The sequence below is a fragment of the Anomaloglossus baeobatrachus genome, chromosome 6, assembly GCF_048569485.1.
Source record: "Anomaloglossus baeobatrachus isolate aAnoBae1 chromosome 6, aAnoBae1.hap1, whole genome shotgun sequence".
Lineage (NCBI taxonomy): Eukaryota > Metazoa > Chordata > Amphibia > Anura > Aromobatidae > Anomaloglossus > Anomaloglossus baeobatrachus.
In genome coordinates this window covers 531,761,904-531,785,632 of record NC_134358.1, presented here as the reverse complement: position 1 = coordinate 531,785,632, position 23,729 = coordinate 531,761,904, and the positions used below count along the sequence as shown (strand labels likewise).

At 45.7% G+C, this 23,729-nt stretch overlaps 1 protein-coding gene across 1 annotated transcript in view; it reads right to left on the bottom strand.

The window, feature by feature from the left end:
- C6H10orf67 (chromosome 6 C10orf67 homolog) overlaps window positions 1–23,729 on the bottom strand; it is a 200,894-nt gene that overhangs the window by 105,704 nt on the left and 71,461 nt on the right. The window contains exons 6-9 of the mRNA XM_075316800.1: window positions 21,540–21,687; window positions 16,945–17,003; window positions 12,621–12,686; window positions 7,475–7,540 (exon numbers count right to left, since the gene is read on the bottom strand). Of these exons, the coding sequence (XP_075172915.1) occupies window positions 7,475–7,540; window positions 12,621–12,686; window positions 16,945–17,003; window positions 21,540–21,687 (339 nt within the window). The remainder of the gene's footprint in view (window positions 1–7,474; window positions 7,541–12,620; window positions 12,687–16,944; window positions 17,004–21,539; window positions 21,688–23,729) is intronic.

The following is a 23,729-nucleotide window of genomic DNA, read 5'->3' as shown; positions in this document are numbered from 1 at the left end:
AGTCCCCTGGGCATTAGTTCCCTTGCCAGTCACCCCCATTAGCATGTTAGTACACCCCTGTGGGTGTGCTATCATGCTAATGAATACGCAGTGTCACAGGATCATCTCACTCACCTCTCTGCTGCCGTTGCGTCTGACGGGGGATTTCAGCTCAATGTGCATGACCCCGGAGTTTGGGTCATGCGCACTATGAAGCTGGGTGTATGCGTCCTGGCTTCAAACTGAAGTAGTGCGCATGACCCAAACTCCGGGGTCATGAGCACTGTGCCGAAATCCCCCGTCGGACGTGATGGCGGTGGAGAGGTGAGTGAGATCATCCTGTGACGCTGCGTATTCATGATAGCATGCCCACAGGGGAGTACTAACATTCTAATGGGGACGACTGGCCGGGGAACTAAAGCCCAGGGGACTAGTCCCCTTGCTCATTAGCATACGGTAAAAGATCTAGAAATACTTTTTCTAAAGATCTCTTTATCTATGTGAGTGTATACAGGGACGGTTAGGCAGGGATTAGCAATATGTACAAAGAACTGCTCGTAGTACTGGGTGCATATTGGTCTTGACAGGTTCCCTTTAATAAAAAGAATAATCCAATACAAACCACCAAATGTGAAATAAATTAAAGGGGTTTCTTGGTCTGAAGAGAAAACTCTGCATCACTGTACGTAGCTGCAGACAGTCGGATCGTCAGTGTGATGCATGGCACACGGTCACGATTTGGCAGTCACATAGAGGGTCTGCAGACATTGCTTACGCTGAGAATCCCCTTTAAGTAATTAATCCCATTACTGTCCCCCACAAATCAGAAAGCTTGTGCACCTTCCCCAGCAGTAGGTACACCATGTGTATATGTCTATGTATACAACCCCCTTATCATTAATGAATCGAGTCTCCTCGTTACGTGGGACATGAAGTGTTGTCCACAATCCCCGTTTGCTGGTGACATATTTACCTGGTTATAAATCTATTATTTGTTAGGGAAACAGTTACGCGTTGGTCTTATCGCAACATGTGCCTGGTTCCCACCAAGTGTCATGATTTCTGGAAATAAGTGTGATTGATACAGTGAGTAAACAGCTCGGCCATAAGTACAAATCCTCAACTATGAGGCTCGTTATTAGATATGGAGAAATTTGACTCTAAAGGTGTCAAAAGTTAAAGTTGCTGCATGACAATGCACACAGCCAACGTGCTGGCACATCATGGCGTCCCGCTGGGTAAAGGGAGATATTATTATATCTTGAAAAGACAACGTTCAACATTTTATACAAAAAAATACTATTTATCATCGGAAAGTGAAAAAGCCCAATTTGGAAAAAGTGAGAAAAATCCTTCCTGAATCATACTGTCATACTGAGACTCAGTAACCCTATACAGTGTGTCCACCCATATCCTGTCCACCGCCATTAACTTGAGAACGGCGGCAGCTATAGGCATAGAAGTGGTGTCTAGGTATAGTAAAATAGCCATGCTCTACGCAATGAAACCACCTATAGCGCCACCTGGTGGAAAACAACAGAGTTAGCATTTTTATCACGAAAACAGAACGAGATAGAGAAAAAAAGTGAATTAAAAAAAAATTGTAGGGCATCATCAATTCAATACAAATCGACACCTTGCATACAGAAATGCTATAATATGAAACCCATGACTCCCCCTAAAAGTTTGAATGCTGGTTACGCATATGGCACTCATTTAACTTTGATGCTCAAAGTGGCCACCGTCAGCTGCAATGGACTCTGGACAGCATACTGTATCTGGCCGCACGTTGTGCAATATGGTAGGTGACACGTTTGCACATGCATCTGTGATACGTTGTCGTAGGTCCTGCAATGTTGGTGGAGGGGTCGCATACACCTGCTGTTTGATGTGACCTCACAGAAAGAAGTCCAGTGGGGTCAGGTCAGGTGAGCCTGGATGCCACTCCACGTAGCTACCATACCCAATGACTTGTAGGAAGGTCTCCATGAGGTATCGCTTCACGTCCGCAAGCTTGTGAGTTTTACACGTTCTAATCATAGCATTTCTGTATGCAAGGTGTCGATTCGTATTGAATTGATGATGCCCTACAACTTTTTAATTCACTTTTTTCTCTATCTCGTTCCGTTTTCGAGATACAAATGCTAACTCTGTTGTTTTCCACCAGGTGGCGCTATATGTGGTTTCATTGCACAGCGCATGTCAGCTTTACTATACCTAGACACCACTTCTATGCCTATAACTGCCGCCATTCTCAAATTAATGGCAGTGGACAGGATATGGGTGGACACACTGTATATTATGTTACTGAAGAATTTAAAGCCAACGCCCAGGATGGATGTATGATCACAATGGGGTCACCGGCTGAGACCCCAACTGATCCTGAGAACAAGGGGCCGAAAGTATAAGTGTAAATGTGCATTCATCACTCCTACAGACAGTGAATGGAGGACATGCTCACTACCATGGGTACGGTGGAGAGGTAATGTTATGTTGTTTATGGAAATCCCCTTTAATTTTTGTACTTTGCCATTAAATGATTCTAAGGCAATGTGTTCAATTGCTTTATAATTTAGGTATGGGCCACATACGGCACTCTGGCTGTTCCAGTCCGCAGACCGAGACAGCTGAAAACAGTGGACCGCAGGCAGCACCATGCCCTCATGTCTGCCGCCCCCCCCTCCCCTATGTCACTGCTATTTGCATCCACAGGTGAACACACTGGTGGAGGACGGTGCCACTGGCTCCATCTATCCACCAATCAGCACCAGGCACAGCAGACACAATGACATCACATCATCGCATGTGATGTGGAGCGTCAGTGCCCCGAAGTCCGTAGCAGAGCGCCGGGGAACAGGACACATTTTTATCAATGAAGCTAACATTAAATTAAACAGAAAAACACTCTATACATTGTAATGTGGTAAATGACTATTCTAGCTTCGAACATCTGGCTTTGAATGCAATATCTACATAGGTGTATAGAGGCCCATTTCCAACAACCAACACTCCAGTGTTCTAATGGTACATTGTGTTTGATAACTGTGTTAGAAGGCTAAAGAATGTTTAGAAATCCCTTGAAAACCTTTGTGTAAGTATGTTAGCACAGCTAAAAATAGTTTTTCTGATTAGAGAAGCTATAAAACTGACCTTCCTTTGAGCTAGTTGAGAATCTGGAGCATTACATTTGTTGGTTCCTTTAAACTCTCAAAATGGCCAGAAAAAGAGAACTCGTGAAACTCGACAGTCTATTCTTGTTCTTAGAAATGAAGGATATTCTATGTGAGAAATTACCAAGAAACTGAACATTTCCTACAACGGTGTGTTCTACTCCCTTCAGAGGAGAGCACAAAAAGGCTCTAACCAGAGTAGAAAGAGAAGTGTGAGGCCGCGCTGCACAACTGAGCAACAAGACAAGTACATTAGAGTCTCTAGTTTGAGAAATCGACACCTCATTAGGTCCTCAACTGGCAGCTTAAATAGTACCCGCAAAACGCCAGTGTCAACGTCTACAGTGAAGAGGCAACTCCAGGATGCTGGCCTTCAGGGCAGAGTAGCAAAGAAAAAGCCATATCTGAGACTGGCTAATAAAAGGAAAAGATTAATATGGGTAAGAGAACACAGACAATGGACAGAGGAAGATTGGAAAAAAGTTTTATGGACAGACGAATCGACGTTTGAGGTGTTTGGATCACACAGAGGAACATTTGTGAGACGCAGAACAACTGAAAAGATGCTGGAAGAGTGCCTGACGCCATCTATCAAGTATGGTGGAGGTAAAGTGATGGTCTGGGGTTGCTTTGGTGCTGGTAAAGTGGGAGATTTGTACAAGGTTAAAGGGATTTTGAATAAGGAAGGCTATCACTCCTTTTTGCAACGTCATACCCTTTGGACAGCGCTTGATTGGAGCCAAATTTGATCCAAAACATACCTCCAAATTATGCATGAACTATTTAGGTAAGAAGCAGGCAGCTGGTATTCTATCTGTAAAGGAGTGGCCAGCCCAGTCACCAGATCTCAACCCTATAGAGCAGTTGCGGGAGCAGCTTGACCGTATGGTGCAGAAAGTGCCCATCAAGCCAATCCAACTTGTGGGAGGGGGGGAAGCATGGGGTGAAATATCTCCAGATTACCTCCGCAAATTAACAGCTAGAATGCCCAAGGTCTGCAAAGCTGGAATTGCTGCAAAGAAGCATTCTGTGCCGAAAGCAAAGTGAGAAGAGAAAATTATTATTTCAAGTAAAAATCATTATTTCTAACCTCGTCTATGTCTGGACCATATTGTCTATTCATTATGCAACTCACTTGATAAATAAAAGTATGATTTTTCATGGCAAAGACTAAATTGTCTGGGTGACCCCAAACTTTGGAATTGTAGTGTATGTAGGAGCCTGTGTGGGTGCTCAGTAAAGGACACTGACGAGCAACATTGTGGGGCTGGGTTCATATGACCTATAGTTATTCGCTATCACGGATCCACTGGAGATCCGTTTGCAAAAAAGTTGTGCAAACACAACTTTTTTGTCCATTGTTAAATAATGGATGTCGTCCAGATCCGTTTTTAACATGTGGAGTCTTCTGGACAATGGATCAATTAACGGATTGTTATTTATCATCTATTTGTAACGGATCCGTTAAGAAAACAAAGTCTCCGTTACAAATGCGAGTACAACGGATGGCTAAATAGCAATAGGATCTATTAACGGATCCGTTGACCATAGACTCCCATGTTAAAAAAAAGGATCTGTTCTAATGGATGACTATAGGCAATGTGAACTTAGCCTAACAATGTTTTGAACTTTTGGCTTCATATCTGACCATCCACTTCAGCTTTGAACTTGAGATGACCTTCATTTCATAGACAATCTTCTCGTTTATCTCATACATAAAGTTGGCTTGCAGCTATTTAGCATATGATTAATTATGCAGATTTTCGTCATGTCGCTGCATTGTTACTGTTTTGCTCCTGGTGTTTGAAAAATCTTTTTCTTCCTGTATACTACAAATTGCAACCTGTTCTCACATTCCCTAATAGCTCAGTGTGTTATTAGGTTGATTCCCAAGCGAAAGGTCACGGGTTTGAGTCAAGGAGCAGCCATGAAGAAGATTTTCCACGAAAAGAGAAACAGCATCATCCAGCTCATCGATAGCGGTCTCTCAGCCAAGAAAATTGCCAAATTGCATCATGTGAGGCCATGACCGTGGGAAGAATATGAAATAAAGCCCGTTCATTCATTCAAAAGCCAAGAAGTGGACGTCCAGGAAAATATCGGAGTCAATAAGTCGGCTCATCACAAGCTCTTTCAGTTCTGGTGTGACAAACACGTCATGAGAGGCGGCTCGTATTCTTCATAATAGTGAGATCACAGACGTCCATACAAGCACCATGTGATGCATGTTAAACAACTCTGGATTGCTGGCCCGAAAAAAGGTGAAGAAGCCTCAACTTCAATATCATCATAAAAAGCTTTGGCTCCAGTTTGCAAAAAAATTATGAGACGTGGAGAGAAGAAGATTGGAAATAGGTGATTTGGACCGATGAGATAAACGTTAACAGACTAGGCTCTGATGGGTGCAAATGGGTCTGGAAAAAACAAGGGAAAAGGGGGCTAACAGATTGAGAAGTTGAAGGAACTGTCAAGTTTGGTGGAGGAAGCCTGGTGATATGGGTTGTGTCACAGCCAAAGGTGTTAGATACTTGACCAGGATTGATGGTGGTCTCAATCCTGAGTATCCTACAAGATGAGTTACTTTGTACACTCCAGTACTATGGGTATGAAAAGGATGACATAGTGTTCCAGCAGGACAACAACCCGAAGCATACAGCGAGATTGGGGAGGAAATGGTGCAATGACAATGAAGTAGAGGAGCTGGATTGTCCCCACACTCCCCAGACCTCAACCCAATTGAACACTTGTGGGTAGAGTTGGAGAAAAAGTTGTATACATCCCCAAGTGAGCCGACCAGTATGCAACAATATTGGGAGCATGCAGAAGAGACCTGGAATCAGATTTTGGTTGAGAAATGTATGAATCTGATAGAGAGAATTCCCACAAGGAATCAATATGCAAATTGCCTCATCAGAGAGGAAGAGGACTTGAACTCTATAGCCACTTATTGGAAGTAGCAATCCTAAAGGTCAATATCGACCCTTTAATCGAGTCTTGCTATATGACTTCTAAGCCAAACAAGAATCTCAATTTGCAGACACCATGTTTCGGGGAATTGCCCCTCATCACTTCCCTCTTAGATCCCAGTCTTAAGGGGGCTTTACACGCTAGCGATATCAGTACCGATATTGCTAGCGTGCGTACCCACCCCCATCGTTTGTGCAACACGGGCATATCGCTACCCGTCATGCACAAAATAGCTCTCCCCCGTCACACGACTTACCTTCCCTGCGACGTCGCTCTGGCCGGTGGCCCGCCTCCTTTCTAAGGGGCCGGGTCGTTCAGCGTCACAGCGACGTCACATGGCAGGCGTCCAATAGAAGCGGGGGGGCGGAGATGAGCGGGACGTAACATCCCGCCCACCTCCTTCCTTCCGCAATGCCGGTGGAGGCAGGTAAGGAGATGTTCCTCGCTCCTGCGGTGTCACACACAGCGATGTGTGCTGCCTCAGGAACGAGGAACAACATCACTAATGAGAGGTAAACGATTTTTTGTTTTAGGACGACCTCTCCGTGGCAAACGATTTTGGCCGCTTTTGCGATCGTTTTAGGTTGCACGTAAGTGTCACACGCTGCGATATCGTTAATGACGCTGGATGTGCGTCACTAAAGCCCCCTTTAGCCTTTTATCTAACCAAACCAGATCTCATACTTTGCACTAACAAGTGGCAATACCCCGAAACACAGTGTCTGCAAATCGACATTCTGGTTTGGCTTATATATTGTAAGTCATATAGCAAGGCTCGTTTAAAGGGTCGATATTGACTTTTAGGATTGCTACTTCCAATAGGTGGCTCTAGAGTTGAAGTCCTCGTCCTCTCTGATGAGGCAATTTGCATATTAAATTACCTAGAGGAACATGCAAGCCGTTTAAGTCTCCTCATATTGGCATGCCAGACCTGGTGTGTCACCCTCCATAAGGAGAAAACCTCCCCCTTAGGTCCTAGAAGGATTCAGGCAGTGTTGAAAGCCAAAGGTGGATTTAGAAAATTCTAACAAATTAATGAAAATTAAAATTAAGTTTTTTTTTAGAATCAAAACAGTAACAATGCAGTGACACGACAAGAATCGGCATAACTAATCAAATGCTAAATAGTCTTTTCTACACCTCAGTACACAGACGCTGACACAATATTTCGTTTTGCAAAAATGAATTGCTGTACAGGCATTTAAAGGACCGAAGCATGGACTTATGATTTCATGACTATGAGTTATGGTGTCAGTGTTTCCCAGGTCTTCCCTTATCTGGGTCATGGCAATATGCAGTTGTTTTCATTTCTACACATAAGGTAGTCCACATCTGTGACACTGTCCACTCACACTTACCTCCTCATCTTTTTCGGCTAGCTTCGCTTTCAAGGTACTTTCCATATCTTCTTTTTGTTGCTGAAACTATTAATACAAATATAATTGTTTTACAAGATAACAAAATGAATCAACAATCCATATAGTATGCATGGTGGAAGCTATCCTCTATAATGACCGTCTATGCCACATGCATGGTGGAAGCTATCCTCTATAATGACCGTCTATGCCACATGCATGGTGGAAGCTATCCTCTATAAGGACCGTCTATGCCACATGCATGGTGGAAGCTATCCTCTGTAATGCCCGTCTATGCCACATGCATGGTGGAAACTATCCTCTGTAATGACCGTCTATGCCACATGCATGGTGGAAACTATCCTCTGTAATGCCCGTCTATGCCACATGCATGGTGGAAGCTATCCTCTATAATTCCCATCTATGCCACATGCATGGTGGAAGCTATCCTCTGTAATGACAGTATATTACAAGTGCATGGTAGAAGCTATCCTCTGTAATGACTATCTATTAAATGTGCATAGTGGAACGTATCCTCTGTAATGACAATCAATACCACATGCATGGTGGAAGCTATCTTCACTATTGACCATCTATACCACATACTTGGTGGAAGCTATCCTCTGCAATGACCGTCTATTACACGTGCTTGGTGGAAACTATCCTCTAATGACCATCTACACTGTGTGGATCTTGGAAGCTATCCTCTATAATGTCCACGTACACCGTGTGCATGGTGAAAGTTGTTCTGTATAAGGTCCATGTACACCGTGTGCATGGTGAAAGCTATCCTCTGTAATGACCTTCTAATAAGTGTGCATGGTGGAACCTATCCTCTATAATATCCTTGTACACTGTGTGCATGGTTGAAGATGTCCATTATAATGTCCACATACACCATGTGCATGATGGAAGCTATCCTCCATGATGTCCACGTACACCGTGTGCATGGTGGAAGCTATCCTCCATAATGTCTATGTCCAAAGCATGCATGGTGGAAGCTATCCTCTGTAATAACAATCTATACCATATGCATGGTGAAAGCTATCCTTTGTTATGACCATTCACATAGCGGGCATAATGAATGCTATCCTCTGTAATGTCGATGTACACTGTGTGTGCATGGTCAAAGCTGACCTTTCTGTTTGGATCTACAAATGTAGTTTTAGATCCAGTGTTTTCAGCCTAAAGGATCCTACAAAAAGTTGTTTGAGCACATTAGATTTGTAGGACCAGACTGCTTTTGCTTGTGTATACACATAGGAAAATACCTACAGTATATACATTTTCACAAAATATGTAAAAATAAGTCCTGATTGCTACAAGAAGCCGGTATGAGCAGAATACAATAGACTTGTAGCTGCAGCCACATCTCAACATGCCAACAGACTCCTCATTATGAAGCTCAATATGATGCCAAAAATAATTTATGCCTAAAACTATGCCCTCACCAGTTGGATTCATAGAAAGCCCCTATTGTAATGCTGAAGTATCGTTTTTCATGAATTTCTAAGACACTGAGCCCGACAATACCAGCGCTTAGCCTACAAAACGGGACACATAAAGTTGCCATGACTTGGCACTGAGCTTGACAAGCCGGGAGAGCGGCTCTTTACATATCTAAAGGTTTGGTGTCAGCGCGCGTCTCCTCTGAACAGTGTCATATTCTTCTGCAGAACGTGCTGAATGTTGGGCACAAGCTGTGTCTGACTTCTTATTGCAGACATCGGAGGCTGCTCCAGTAACAAAGGCATTGCTACTACTACTGTGAGAAACGCAGATCGGGCAAATTATGGATAACAGGCCGGTGAGATGGGCACCGGTTTTTCCCATAAGTATGGAATACCACATTTAATTTTTTTTGTACACCACTGGTGTTTCCCGACCTTCTCTACAGCCCCTGGTTCTGACAAGACTTACCTGACGGCACTTACAACACTTAGGGGTACTTTGCACACTACGACATCGCAGCTGCGATGTCGGTGGGGTCAAATTGAAAGTGACGCACATCCGGTATCGCTGTCGACATCGGAGTATGTGAATCCTTTTTACTACGATTAACAAGTGCAAAAGTGTCGAAATTGTATGATCGGTGTAGGGTCCGACATTTCCATAATGTCGCTGCAGCGACGGTACGATGTTGTTCCTCGTTCCTGCGGCAGCACACATCGCTGTGTGTGAAGCCGCAGGAGCAAGGAACATTACCTTACCTGCGTCACAGCTGCAATGAGGAAGGAAGAAGGTGGGCGGGATGTTTACGTCCCGCTCATCTCCGCCCCTCTGCTTCTATTGGCCGCCTGCCGTGTGACGTCGCTGTGACGCCGAACAACCCGCCCCCTTAGGAATGAGGCGGTTCGCTGGCCAGAGCGACGTCGCAGGACAGGTGAGTGCGTGTGAAGCTGCCGTAGTGATAATGTTCGCTACAGCAGCTATCACAAGATATCGCATGTGCGACGGGGGCGGGGACTATCGCGCTCTGCATCGCTACCATCGGCTAGCGATGTCGCAGCATGCAAAGTACCCCTTAGAGACAAAATAAATAGTTTTATACTACTAAATACATGAAAAACTTTGCCCAGATGCTCATTTCCCCAAACGCTATCTTGACCAAATCTTTAATGGATATTCACAAGATAAGAAGATGCATGCCGCAACTACTGCCGCTTATCTATCAGGAGTAGAGAATCAGGAAGGGTAAAGTTGGGCAAAAATATTTGCAGGACCCTGGTCCAGCATCCACAGTCGGACCAGAGCCCTGTGAGCCTCCTCTTATACAACGGCATCCCCAGTGCCTCTTCTAACTAGTATCCCCATGCGTTGTGCAGCAACGTAATGACGTCACAGGGCCTCCTAATCAGAAGAGGCGTCGGAGATGCTGCAGCTAGTAGGAGATGCTGCTGGTAGTAGAAGATACCGCAGGTAGTAGGAGATGCCGCAGGTAGTAGGAGATGCTGCAGGTAGTAGCAAATGCCGCAGGTAGTAGGAGATGCTGCAGGTTGTAGGAGATGCTGCAGGTAGTAGAAAATGATGCAGGTAGTAGGAGATTCTGCAGGGAGTAGGAGATGCTGCAGGTAGTAGGAAATGATGCAGGTAGTAGGAGATGCCGCAGATAGTAGGCGATGCCGCAGGTAGTAAGAGATGCCGCAGGTAGTAGGAGATACCGCAGGTGATAGGAGATGCTGCAGGTAGTTGGAGATGCTGCAGGTAGTAGAAGATGCTGCAGGTAGTAGAAGATGCTGCAGGTAGTTGGAGATGCCGCAGGTAGTTGGAGATGCCGCAGGTAGTAGGAGATACCGCAGGTGGTAGGAGATGCTGCAGGTAGTTGGAGATGCTTCAGGTAGTAGGAGATGCTGCAGGTAGTTGGAGATGCCGCAGGTAGTAGAAGATGCCGCAGCTAGTAAGAGATGCTGCAGGTTGTAGGAGATGCTGCAGGTTGTAGGAGATGCTGTAGGTAATAGGACATTCACAAGGCTTTGGTCTAGCGGCCATGGATTACCCACATGGCCGCTTAACCAGGGTCCTAGAAATCTTTTTATTCAACTCCATTAAAATGTTTTCCCATCTCAGCCTTTCATGGCCGAGATGGGACTACCTGCTTCTAGGAGCCAGCCACTAAAGGAGGGTTTGCGAAAACTGCCGAACCCAGCTGCAGTATATGTCGGTTACATAACTCCCATAGAAATGAACCAGAATTACAGAAACAGCTTAGCACAGTAAGGTATGCTGCTTCCACAATCTGTGAGTTATGTCAACATATGGGAGTAAATAGCACTCATCTATTTCCGCAGCCCTATAATTTTTGTCTGGGACCTAGAAGAAGCTATTTCCTATTTCAGACATGAAATACTATACTGCAAATCACCACTTGGTAGAGGCAATTTATCTACCAAAACACCATTCTTTTTGGAATAAAAGGGTTCCGTCAGAAATGAAACAGTAAACATTTTTCAAAATACCTTTATTTAGCAAAAACATACGCTTTATCTAGTGCACTCTGTCAGAATTTTAAAGATGGCAACTGCAATCTATATCAGTGAGCAGCTGGCCCTAGATTTCAGAGGACACACAGTAGGACTGGCTGCGTGAAGAACATCTGCAAGACAGCTTTCTCTTTGCACTGCACTAAACCTGTCAGGCTGATTAGGATGGCTCTTCATTCTCAGAAAGGTGTTTATCTTCTCCTTTCATCCACTCTGCTCGGTGTTTAGTCAGGTTGGCTGAACAGAGGAATCCGAGTTCACGATGCTCGACAGGACGTTCCTCTGACCTGACGTCTGTCTCAAGCAGATGTTCTTCATACAGTCCATCCTACTGTGTGTCTTCTGAAATCTAGGATGGGTGCACACTGATAGATGGCAGTTGCCATCTTTAAAATGCTTACAGAGTGCACTAGATAAAGCATATTTTTTGGCTAAATAAAAGTATATATATATATATATAAAAAAAAAAATCTATATTTAAATGTGTAGTATTTATTTTATAACAATTTTAATAGACCCCTTTCATTTCCAACAAGTTATAAGCCTTGTGTAGAATTTATTCCCTCTGTTTATCAGTGGTACAGTGGGATTCTGAGTTGAGGACATGCTCTCCAAATGGAAATGTTACAAAAACCTAAAGAGGTTTGCGGCTGGCCTGTTTGGAGCCTCCTTGCCCTTTCTGGCAGCGTTGGGACTGGCAGCTATGAACCCGCTGCCTAACAATGTCCAAGGGCCGTAGATGGTCACTAACATCCAGTTGTGAAGTAGTCATCTTAGACACATTGGATGCAATGGAAATTTCCCTTTTACGTGAGGTTGGTAGAATGTTTTCTTTTCATCCTAGGAATACAAGGACGGTATAATGCTCAAATGCACCATTTTTCATCTCTTACATAGTTACTTAGGTTGAAAAAAGACCTAGGTCCATCTAGTTCAACCTTCCTCCACCACTTAATGCCATCTTATTTCATGTTGGCATTACCTAAGTTATAGAGCACACAAAGTATTTTGTACATAAGCCTGAGATCTAGCTACCTTCACCTCGGGCAAAAATTCAGTTCCCTGCCCTCATCTAAATATGGCCCAGGCAAAATGGCTACTTGGCGGCACTGTCACTCAAAACCCGATTCCTTTCCTGTATCTAGAAGGATATGATTACAGCGTCTTACCAGGATAGCTGCGGCAGATTTTTCATTTTCAAGCTCAGCTTTTAATTGTTCTTGAACTGATGATAACTGAAATAAAAGCAACAATTCAATTCTGGGACATTACAGGACGGACCTAGAGAAGCGTCCAACTTAGGGTACCTTCACACTTAGCGATGCAGCAGCGATCCGACCAGCGATCTGACCTGGTCAGGATCGCTGCTGCATCGCTACATGGTCGCTGGTGAGCTGTCAAACAGGCAGATCTCACCAGCGACCAGTGAACAGCCCCCAGCCAGCAGCGACGTGCAAGCGACGCTGCGCTTGCACGGGGCCGCCATCTGGAAGCTGCGGAGACTGGTAACTAAGGTAAACATCGGGTATGGTTACCCGATGTTTACATTAGTTACCAGCGCACACCGCTTAGCTGTGTGTGCAGGGAGCAGGAACCGCGCACACTGAGCGCTGGCTCCTTGCTCTCCTAGCTGCTGTACACATCGGGTTAATTAACCCGATGTGTAATGCAGCTACATGTGCAGAGAGCAGGGAGCCGCACACACTGCTTAGCGCTGGCTCCTTGCTCTCCTAGCTGCTGTACACATCGGGTTAATTAACCCGATGTGTACAGCAGCTACATGTGCAGAGAGCCGGAGCCGGCAGCACAGGCAGCGTGAGAGCTGCAGAGGCTGGTAACTAAGGTAAATATCGGGTAACCACCTTGGTTACCCGATGTTTATCTTGGATACAGCTTACCGCAGCTGCCAGACGCTGGCTCCTGCTCCCTTCATTTGTCGCTCTCTCGCTGTCACACACAGCGATCTGTGTGTCACAGTGGGAGAGCGCCTTTGAAGAAAACGAACCAGGGCTGTGTGTAACGAGCAGCGATCTCGCAGCAGGGGCCAGATCGCTGCTCATTGTCACACACAGCGAGATCGCTAATGAGGTCACTGCTGCGTCACAAAAAGCGTGACTCAGCAGCGATCTCGGCAGCGAGCTCGCTGTGTGTGAAGCACCCCTTAGTGTAATTATCAACAGTATCCACATCAGATAATTGAGGAGTTGTCCCGGGAAAACACAAGATCACATTTCCCTAGGATAGGTGATAACTTGGTGATCGGTGGAGGTCCGACCGGAGGGATCCTCACTGATCGGAAGAACAAAAATGTTTTATCTCCGATGAGAAACTTTTATCCCTGTTATAAAATGGATCGGCAAATCGGACACTTGACGGCTGCTCCATTCATTCTCTATGAGGCTGTATTGGCATATAATCGGTGGGGGGCCGACACCCGGTACCACTACAGATCAGCTGTTATCAGCTCCGGCAGCAGATCTGCAGATCAGATGGCTATCTCTCCTGACTCCCTTACGCACATGCATTCTCAGCTCAATAAGGAGGGGGTATAAGTCACCACCATACACCACTCATACACCATACACCGCTAGTGGAGGCTTATTCTCTGGGATAAACAACGGATCAACATGTCCGATCCTTCTCTCCCCAAATGGTTGGCCGGTTCAGTTGAAAATTGGTTTGTGTGACCGATTTAAATCTAATTATTATGGCTGCGTTTGGTATTGCAATGTTAAAAAGTTATTTCCAGCTTGACAAGGTATCTGCTATCAACAGGATAAGTAATAACGTGCTGATCCCTTGGGGATTAACCAATGGGATCCCCCACTGGTTTAAAGTAACGAGATTGCAAATGGCCCTTAGAAACTAATGGTGGCCCTGCATGCACGCCTCAGTGCCATTCATTGTCTATGAGACTGTACAGTGCTTGATCTCTGTCAGTCCAATAGATTAAAAAGCTCCATACTAAAAGGCATTTCAAAACTACTATTCTTATGCGGGCGTCACACGAGACGATCTATCGTGCGATGCATCGTCGGGGTCACGGTTTTCGTGACGTACATCCGGCATCGTTCACGACGTCGTCTCGTGTGACACCTCCGAGCGACGCAGAATCGGTCACAAATTGTGAGTCGTCTACGCGTTGCTTATTTTTAAAAAATTGTTTATATTTCATGGTGCCGCGGTTCTTCATCGTACCCGGGGCAGCACACATCGCTCCGTGTGACACCCTTGGAACGATGAACACAGCTTACCTGCATCCCGTGGCACCCGCCGGCTATGCGTAAGGAAGGAGGTGGGTGGGATGTTTACTTCCCGCTCATCTCCGCCCCTCCGCTTCTATTGGCCGGCGGCTGTGTAACGTCGCTGTGACGCCGAACGTCCCTCCCCCTTCAGGAAGAGGATGTTGGCCGCCCACAGCGAGGTCGCTCTGCGTGTGACGGCGGTTTAACGACTTTGTGCGACACGGGCAGCGATTTGCCCGTGATGCACAAACAACGGGGGCGGGTACGATCGCTCGTGCAATCGCACGATAGATTGTACCGTGTGACGCCCGCATTAGGATCGGCGGGGGTCCCAGCAGTCAGTCCCTCTAACTTTAATGGGAAGGATCTGCAATAGCAGATACAACCCATGTCCTAGAGTGGTACTCCTTCTGGGAATAAAAAGAAATCTCAGTTTTGCTAATCTTGCTTCAGAAACTTCTAGTCCTCAGATGCAGCTTGTTTTAAAACAATCAAATCGTGGTTTACTCCCCGAGTCTGTGCCTTTACTACAGGCGTCTGGTATTGTCTACAGCGCTGATGTCAATCTGCAGGCAATCGCTGAGATCAACGGCTCCGTTTGTGTTGAGGAAATAACCCGCTTAGAGCTGTTGAGCTCGCTGATTGGCTGCCAGATAGTTGACGTGTCGCCAGCGCTGCAGACAATAGCAGACGTCGGGAACAGTGGTGGAGTCTCAGCGCTGGACCTGGGGATGATGAGTAAACTGTTGTTTTTTTTTACTCTTATAACAAACCATGCAGGGTGGATAAAGAGTTTCTGTAAGGGGAATGACTATTTATTTAATGATTATACAAAAAAAATTGAAATATACCGTGTTTTTCCAAAAATAAGACACTGTCTTATATTTGTTTTTGCCCCCCAAAAAGCACTAGGGCTTATTTTTGGAGGAGGTCTTATTCTTGACAAAACACGGTTGGGGGGGTAAGTTTACCCCTCAAAAAAGCAGACTCCCCCACTTCCCAGTACACTCATACTTACCAGACATGGACATCTGCATGGCTCCCAGGGGCTCCCTGTGATCTTCGGTAGATGATGCACGCTGTCCTCCCCTGCTGCTGGCTGACACACTCACACACACAGCAGATCGCAGGCACACATACACACACACATCCAGCGTTACAAAATGCTTCCGGCCGCAGGGAATGATGGGAGGAAGTAACGTGTGTCCGCAGGTCCTGTTGCGGCAGGTCCTTGCGCTCCACTGCACAGCCTCTCAGGATTCTGCCAGCGAGAAGTAATCGGTGTCGCTGGATGTGGTGAGTATGTGTGTGATCCGATGTTTGTGTGTGTGATCTGATTGTGTGTGCGATCCGATGTTTGTATGTGTGATCCAATGTTTGTGTGTGAGATCTGATTGTGTGTGTGAGATCAGATGTGTGCAAAGGTGCGATCACTGCAGGTCCTCCCGCTAGGCATCTGGTGAGTGTGATTGCGGGGTGTGTGCTCTCTATAATGAAGTGTCCTGCAGTATCTTTAACTTTTTTAGCTGCACGTACACTTCATTATTTATCCGCGACTAGGGCTTATGTTCGGGGGATGGCTTATATTTAAGCCTTGCTTTGAAAATGCTGAAAATCCCTGCTAGGGCTTATTTTTGGGGGAGGTCTTATTTTTTGAAAAACACGGTGTATATATGTATGTATATATATATATATATATATATATTTTAAATTTCCTATGGACACACATATCTGTAACACCTACAGAAAAAAAATTCTGACTATAAACGTTGGTAGTATACAATTAGTATATAAGATTTTCTGATCTTACAGTAATAACTCCTGCATAAAATGCCATATATCTATACTCCAAGTCGTCGACCACGTCCGCTTTCCTTATGAGATTTATGAGATTAGCAATGACATAAAGATATTGGCTTTCCCCAGTTACATCTCTATTGAGGGAGTCGCACTAACTTATGCTGCTGCGTGGATAATAATGTGGTTCAATGAACTGTGTCCTTGTGTTAGTCTGTGACATAATGCCGCCATATCTGCCCTGTGATAAGCCCGTCCTCAGTGCACGGCACATCTCACTTCCATGCACTGTCATCTTTTCATCTCCTTCAAATAAGCCATCAGTCTGGATTTACAAAACCCGTTTTGTTCGCTGGTCTTTTTGACCGGTTTTCTAGCGCATTGAGATAATGCTACAGGCCGGACATTAACATACTTAAAAAAGCCATCACTTAAATGTCAAAAGTCACACCTTCTCAATGGTCCTTTGGTCTTCTTCCATTCTGACTTTCATGGCGCCCATATCCAAATCTGGAACAATAGAAGAAAAGAAAAAAAAAATCAGAGCGTGAAATCTCCTTCCCGGGACGGTGCATTCAGAGCACGCTGCGGAGGTCAGCGATGGAAGCCCTGGTCATTACGTGCCGGCCGAGGGGGCTGCCATTACTGTGACCCTCACAACTGCCCTTGACATTCAGGGTCCTTTTCCTGCTGTTTGGCCGGCTGCTTAGAGAGAAATTAAGAAGTAAGTTCATGAGCCAAGTGTGGCATGGAAGACCCGCAGATTTTCATCAATGCCCGGACTGGACATCTCCGCTGTTAGTCACAGCAAATACGACGAGGTTTAGCAGGTGGTTCTCCGGGGCTCAAAGGGTGGGATGAAAGGAGAAAAAGACTCATTATATCATATGACAAACATGTGTGGGAAATATGGTCAGTGTCCACCATAAAAGATTAATGTCCATAATCGCCTCTAATGGAAAAATAAACTGTCTTCTATCGGTGGGGCTCTGCTATAGCTCCGGCTTTTATCCATAGGTGAAGATTAGTATCCTTTTTACTACGATTAACGAGCGCAAAAGCGTCAAAAACGTATGATCGGTGTAGGGTCGGTCATTTCCATAATGTTACGATGTTGTTCCTCGTTCCTGCGGCAGCACACATTGCTGTGTGTGAAGCCGCAGGAGCGAGGAACATCGCCTTACCTGCGTCCCGGCTGCAATGCGGAAGGAAGGAGGTGGGTGGGATGTTTACGTCCCACTCATCTCCGCCCCCCTGCTTCTATTGGCCGCCTGCCGTGTGACGTCGCTGTGATGCCGCACGACCCGCCCCCTTAGGAAGGAGGCGGTTCGCTGGCCAGAGCGACGTCGCAGGGCAGGTGAGTGCATGTGAAGCTGCCGTAGCGATAATTTTCGGTACGGCAGCTATCACAAGATATCGCAGCTGCGACGGGGGCGGGACTATCGTGCTCGGCATCGCTACCATCGGCTTGCGATGTCGTAGTGTGCAAAGTACCCCTAAGAGACAGACGAGCTCGGCCAAGAGCGACTTTCCTCCATACTTATTATTGGGTCCTTCTTCAGTCTTGGAGGAGAGCAGCTCTTGGCGGAGTGTTTTTGACTCTTCGTTTTAGGGATCAGTAGCACCGAGACAGCCACCAATCAAAACTTCTAACATGAGACATCAAAAGTTTTCAAAAATCTGTAGTTATGCTGTAAATGATAAAACATTATTACTTATTTTGGAAATTCAGTCCTTGAGCGTTAACCTTATGGTCATGGGTGATTGATTTGCAGCATTTGATAATATATAGGTTGCGGCAAAGACAACTGTATAATCGAGATTTTATCACTTAAAAGGGTTGTCCGGTGAAAACAGGTTATCATTAATCCACAGGATAGGTGATAACTTGTTGATTGGTTGATCTACAGGATAGGTGATAACTTGAATGGTTGTGTCACGTCTTCACCAGAGTCTGAGGCTGTGATTTCTGCTCCGGCTGACAGACGCCGCTGTATTCCCACAGTGGGCAGAGGCGGTGATAGAGGCGGAGTCAGTACCAGTAGCTCTGGTGAGCACAGTCTCCACCCATGCACCAAGCCTGTGGTGGCGTGTGCCTTCTAGGTGAAGTTATCATCTCTCAGCTCCAGCCTATTGGAAGGCACCACACCCTTCTTATACCTTCAGTGGTCTCCTGCTCCCTGCCAGATATAGTCTCTAGGTATTACTGCTTGTCTCTGGTTCTCGCTCTGCTTTGTATTATTGATCTGTGTTTTGACCCCTGCCTGCTCTCTGACTACTCTCCTGCCTGCCGTTTTTATATTTCACTGCCCTCTCCGGTTTGACCTTAGCCTGATTTCTTGACTATGCTCTTGTCTGCTGATTTTCTCCCTTTTGGTACCTCCTGGTTTGACCCTGCCCGACGACTAATCTTCTAAGGATTGCAGCCTTCCATAGGCAGCGATCTCCTGGACCCTGAAGTAATTCTAGATTCCTGTACAGGGGTTAAAGGGTTTCGGGGTTCTCGGGAGCCTGCTGAGTGGGCGGCTAGCCTCTAGTCTGTGACATCCATCCTTAGACTGTGGTCCCGGACAGACGTTACAGGTTGATCCACAGGATAGGTGACAACTTGTTGATTGATTGTGGTGGGACCGCACCGATCGGCAGAACAGGACATTTTTATCTTTGTTATAACAGAGCGACAGTGCTCATGCTCATGGGGCAGCCGAGTGTTGCGCTCGCCTTATTTGCTGGCAGCCCTTTAGAGAATACAAGTAGTTGTCAGTATTTGACTTGCAGCTCCATTTTGGAATAAGGATAAAGTGCTCCTCCACACGCCTCCTGCCGGTATCTCTGGGACCCTGTCCCCATTCCTCGTGCGCCTCAGGCATCCTCTCTATTCCTCTACCTGTTTTCCATGTGTTCCTGACTCTGGCAAAGTACCCTTGAAAAGTAAACGCCCTACTCATGGTACAGTCCTCAGACGTCTAATTCGTCTTATCCACCATTCTATTATAACGCAAGACCTTGACAAAGGCCTAAAATAGGCGGAAACGTTGGCTTGGCTTTGCTCTATTTGGTAGTGGCATGTTTCTTTTCTTTTTGCAAATAATCTACTAATAAAAAACACATTTTGCATTACCTTTTGTGTCCAATTGAGTGCTTGGGATTTATCATATTGTTTATAGTCTTTTTCCCTTTAAGCACCTTCCTCTTACAAGCAGTAGAGCCCAGCTTTACCCTTGCATTTTGATAAAATTGATGGTCTATCCTAAGGGGTACTTTGCACACTACGACATCGCAAGCTGATTGCAGCGATGCCGAGCGCGATAGTCCCCGCCCCCGTCGCACATGCGATATCTTGTGATAGCTGCCGTAGCGAACACTATCGCTACAGGAGCTTCACACGCACTCACCTGCCCTGCGACGTCGCTCTGGCCGGCGACCCGCCTCCTTCCTAAGGGGGCGGGTCGTGCGGCGTCACAGCGACGTCACACGGCAGGTGGCCAATAGAAGCAGAGGGGCGGAGATGAGCGGGACGTAAACATCCCACCCACCTCCTTCCTTATTGCAGCCGGGACGCAGGTAAGGAGATGTTCCTCACTCCTGCGGCTTCATACACAGCGATGTGTGCTGCCGCAGGAACGAGGAACAACATCGTAGCTGTCGCTGCAGCGACATTATGGAAATGCCCGACACTACGCCGATCATACAATTTCGACACTTTTGCACTCGTTAATCGTAGTTAAACGATTCACATACTCCGATGTCGACAACGAAGCCGGATGTGCGTCACTTTCGATTTGACCCCACCGACATCGCAGCTGCGATGCCGTAGTGTGCAAAGTACCCCTTAGGATAGGTCATCAATGTCTGATTGCTGAGGGTCCGACACCCGGCATCCCCAGGTGGATTATAAGTTCGCACAGCCTATACATTGCACAGAATTAGTCAGTCCCTCCTTCTGTGTCTTCAAATTTGAGAAGTATAAGACGATGTGCCCAAGGGAGAAAGTAGCCGCAGATTTTGCCGTGGAAAACCCGTGGATTTTCTAGATTTTCCAGATAAATCAGTGGGTTTACGCATGTACAGACACTCCCATTGTTATCCTATGGGATTTGGGAAGTGCTGTATCAATGTTGCGGTATGTGCGGCTGCGGAAAATGCTGCGGATTTCCCGCAGCCACATGTAACTGCATGTCCATTAATCATGCAGAATTACCTGCGGAATTCCCGCCTTTCCACTATGGAGATACAGGGCGGGAATTCCGCACGAAATCCGCACTGTTTCCGCAGGTTTACCGCAACAATTCCGCAGATATACAGCAGCAATGGATAGCTGCGGATTCCGGGGAGTTGCTGCGTGAACCTGCAGAAATACCTGAAGAAAAGTCCACAGGTACAATCTCCCGTGGCACATGGCCTTAGGTTTGTACAAGATGACAAGATGTTATTATCTGGGTATAAACACAATAAATGCTACCATTCATCAGCCAGAAGAGATCTTAAAAATGGTGAGAAACTAAATAGAACATTTGTAAAACTTTGGCCTGATTCGTCATTTGCATTATTTTTTGTCACTTTTCTTTTTGTCATCTTTTGCACCCAATTCTTAAAACTTGTGCACGCTGTTCATGAATCTTGTGTAAAGTCAAAAACATTTTTTAATTTTGACTGGGACCTGTTTATAGTATAAAAAGTCACGTCTTTCGAGTAATTGCTCAAAATATGCACCAAAATATCTGGGTACGTAAAACTACTCTGGAGGGGAAATTCAATATTAACTTTGGACAAATGTTTCCACTTTCGAAAAAGTAGTAATTGATGAATCAGCTGAAAATCCCAAACTGGGGCAAATATGAAACAGATTTTAAAAAAGGCACAATTAAAAGAAAAATTATGAACAAATGAAAAAGACCAAAAACTAAACAAAAAACGGGCAGCAACGCAATAATGAGTGGGCCCCAAGTGTTCCGCTGGCCCAGTATTGACGCTAGTCGTTGCCCAGCCTTATTCGATGTCCCTCCTGGTGCGGCCGTGCTCCACCGAGAACTCTCCACATTTTACCTAATGACTCGATGTGTTTGTCTTTCTCCTTTACAGCCGTTTCCAGCTGGTGGACTCTGCCCTGCAGTGAATCCATTTTCTCCTTTAGTTCCTTGTTTTCTTCCTGCAGCTTCCCTTTCTCCGGGTCATCTTCTGATTGGTAAATGATCTGCAATATTAAAAGTCTTTTTTTATTTTAAGTGATGGAACAAAAGGGGGTCTCCAGCCCGCCGCTGAGCAGTGATAATTATCCAGCGTGCTCGTCATATCATTTCCTGCATTCTGCCGCATATTTACAATATGAATAGAAAAAGGGCAGGAAAAAAAAGAAGCCGTCAGTACATTACATACAAAGGGTATAAACACATGGGGACGGGTTTTATTGACAGGGATAATGCTTATCATACTGTTTTGTGTGCCCTCATCATTCAGGTCAATTTATTATGGAGGCTGTGTCCAGGAAGGCAGCTGGAGCCCATACACCCACACTACCCCTGTATGGCTTTAGGACAGTGTGGCTCGTAACTAGGCAAAAAGAGAGGAGTTTTGTGGCCGGGCAACTCTGGGGGGTTGCGGAGAGCTGCCATTGGGAGGGGGGCTTGTTGTCTTTGTGCCGTTCCTCTGTGACAGCGCTGCCGGTGTCACAAGGAGCACATCACATGTCAAAGCCGTGAAGTTTTCAGCCTGGAAGCCGCATGGAGTCCATCAGGCCCACAGATAGCAGCACAGTTTGCTTTCTACATGGTGGTGCTGCAGCCACCCGGAGGCCATTCATATTCTGAACAGTAACGTGGCTTTGCATGCTTGTCACACATAGCACCGTGCAGGCGTCTAAGGCTATTGAGCCCTTCACTTTAAATCTCTGGGCAAACAGTGATTACCTTGTAAGACGGCTTCAGGATATCGCCCGACAAAAGCCTTGAAAAGTTATCATCTTACTAAAGAACGGTCATTTGCATTTTTATTATGCGCCCTTTTTTGTTTAACTCTTGCCCCTTCCATTATGAAAAATGTTTTTTTTTTTTTTCTCTGATGCCCTCAAAGCTTATTGCCCCCGATATCCTCATTCACTTGTCTCGTTGGAAGCGTTTGACGTCTAGACTGACTGCCGCACTGTAAAGTGGCCATGTTATATATATTGTGCCCAGGAATCTGTACACTAAAAGAACACGTCTGTGTGCCATGTGGACCCTTGGGCTCTCCATCACTTTTCCATCGTCTTCCTCGCCCTCCATGAGCTGAAACTCTTATTTTTTCATCTTTAGTTATTCGAGCTGCATTATCAGGGCTTGTTTTTTTTTTTTGGGTACGATAAGTCGTCTTGTTTATCACTTTCTGATTTCTTATATTTTCTTTTTGGAGGAGGGTGCACCAAATAACCCTGGAGGTCCCTTTCAACTGTGACAGTCCATGTTTCTATAAAAATGAACAAAAAAACCTTTAGAAATTCTGCAATTTTTTAACTGTTTGTTCCAGCATTTGCTTTAATATTATAATAGTTCAGAGCGACACCAAATGTGTCATTTTTTTTCTTGTAGATTTTATTTACATTATGGGAAAGTGGGTGTGTGTGATATGGGCTATATATATATATATATATATATAATTTATAAAGCTGAGTGTATGAGTGTATGTATGTACAGTATGTATGTCCGCTAAAGGAATCCGCACCGTCGCATTTACAATCACAAAATTTTGCACAGACACCCCATGTGATTCAGGGAACATCATAGACTATGTTTTGACGGGAAAATTTAACCCCGCGCTTTACAGTAAAGGGGGCTTTACATGGTAGTGATATCGCTAGCAATTTTTAGCGATAGCGAGCGTGTAAGTCCCCGCCCCCGTCGCGCATGCGATTGTTTGTGATCGCTGCCATAGCAAACATTATCGCTACGGCAGCGTCACACATACTTACCTGGTCGGCGGCGTCTCTGTGACTGCCGAACAATTCCTCCTTCAAGGGGGAGGGACGTTCGGCATCACAGCGACGTCACCGCAACGTCACTAAGCGGCCGGCCAATCAAAGCGGAGGGACAGAGATGAGCAGGACGTAACATCCCACCCACCTCCTTCCTTCCGCATTGTGGCCGGCGGCAGGTAAGGAGACGTTCCTCGCTCCTGCGGTGTCACACATAGCGATGTGTGCTGCCGCATGAGCGATGAACCACCTGGATAAACAACCATTACCGATTTTTGAGTTTGGGACGA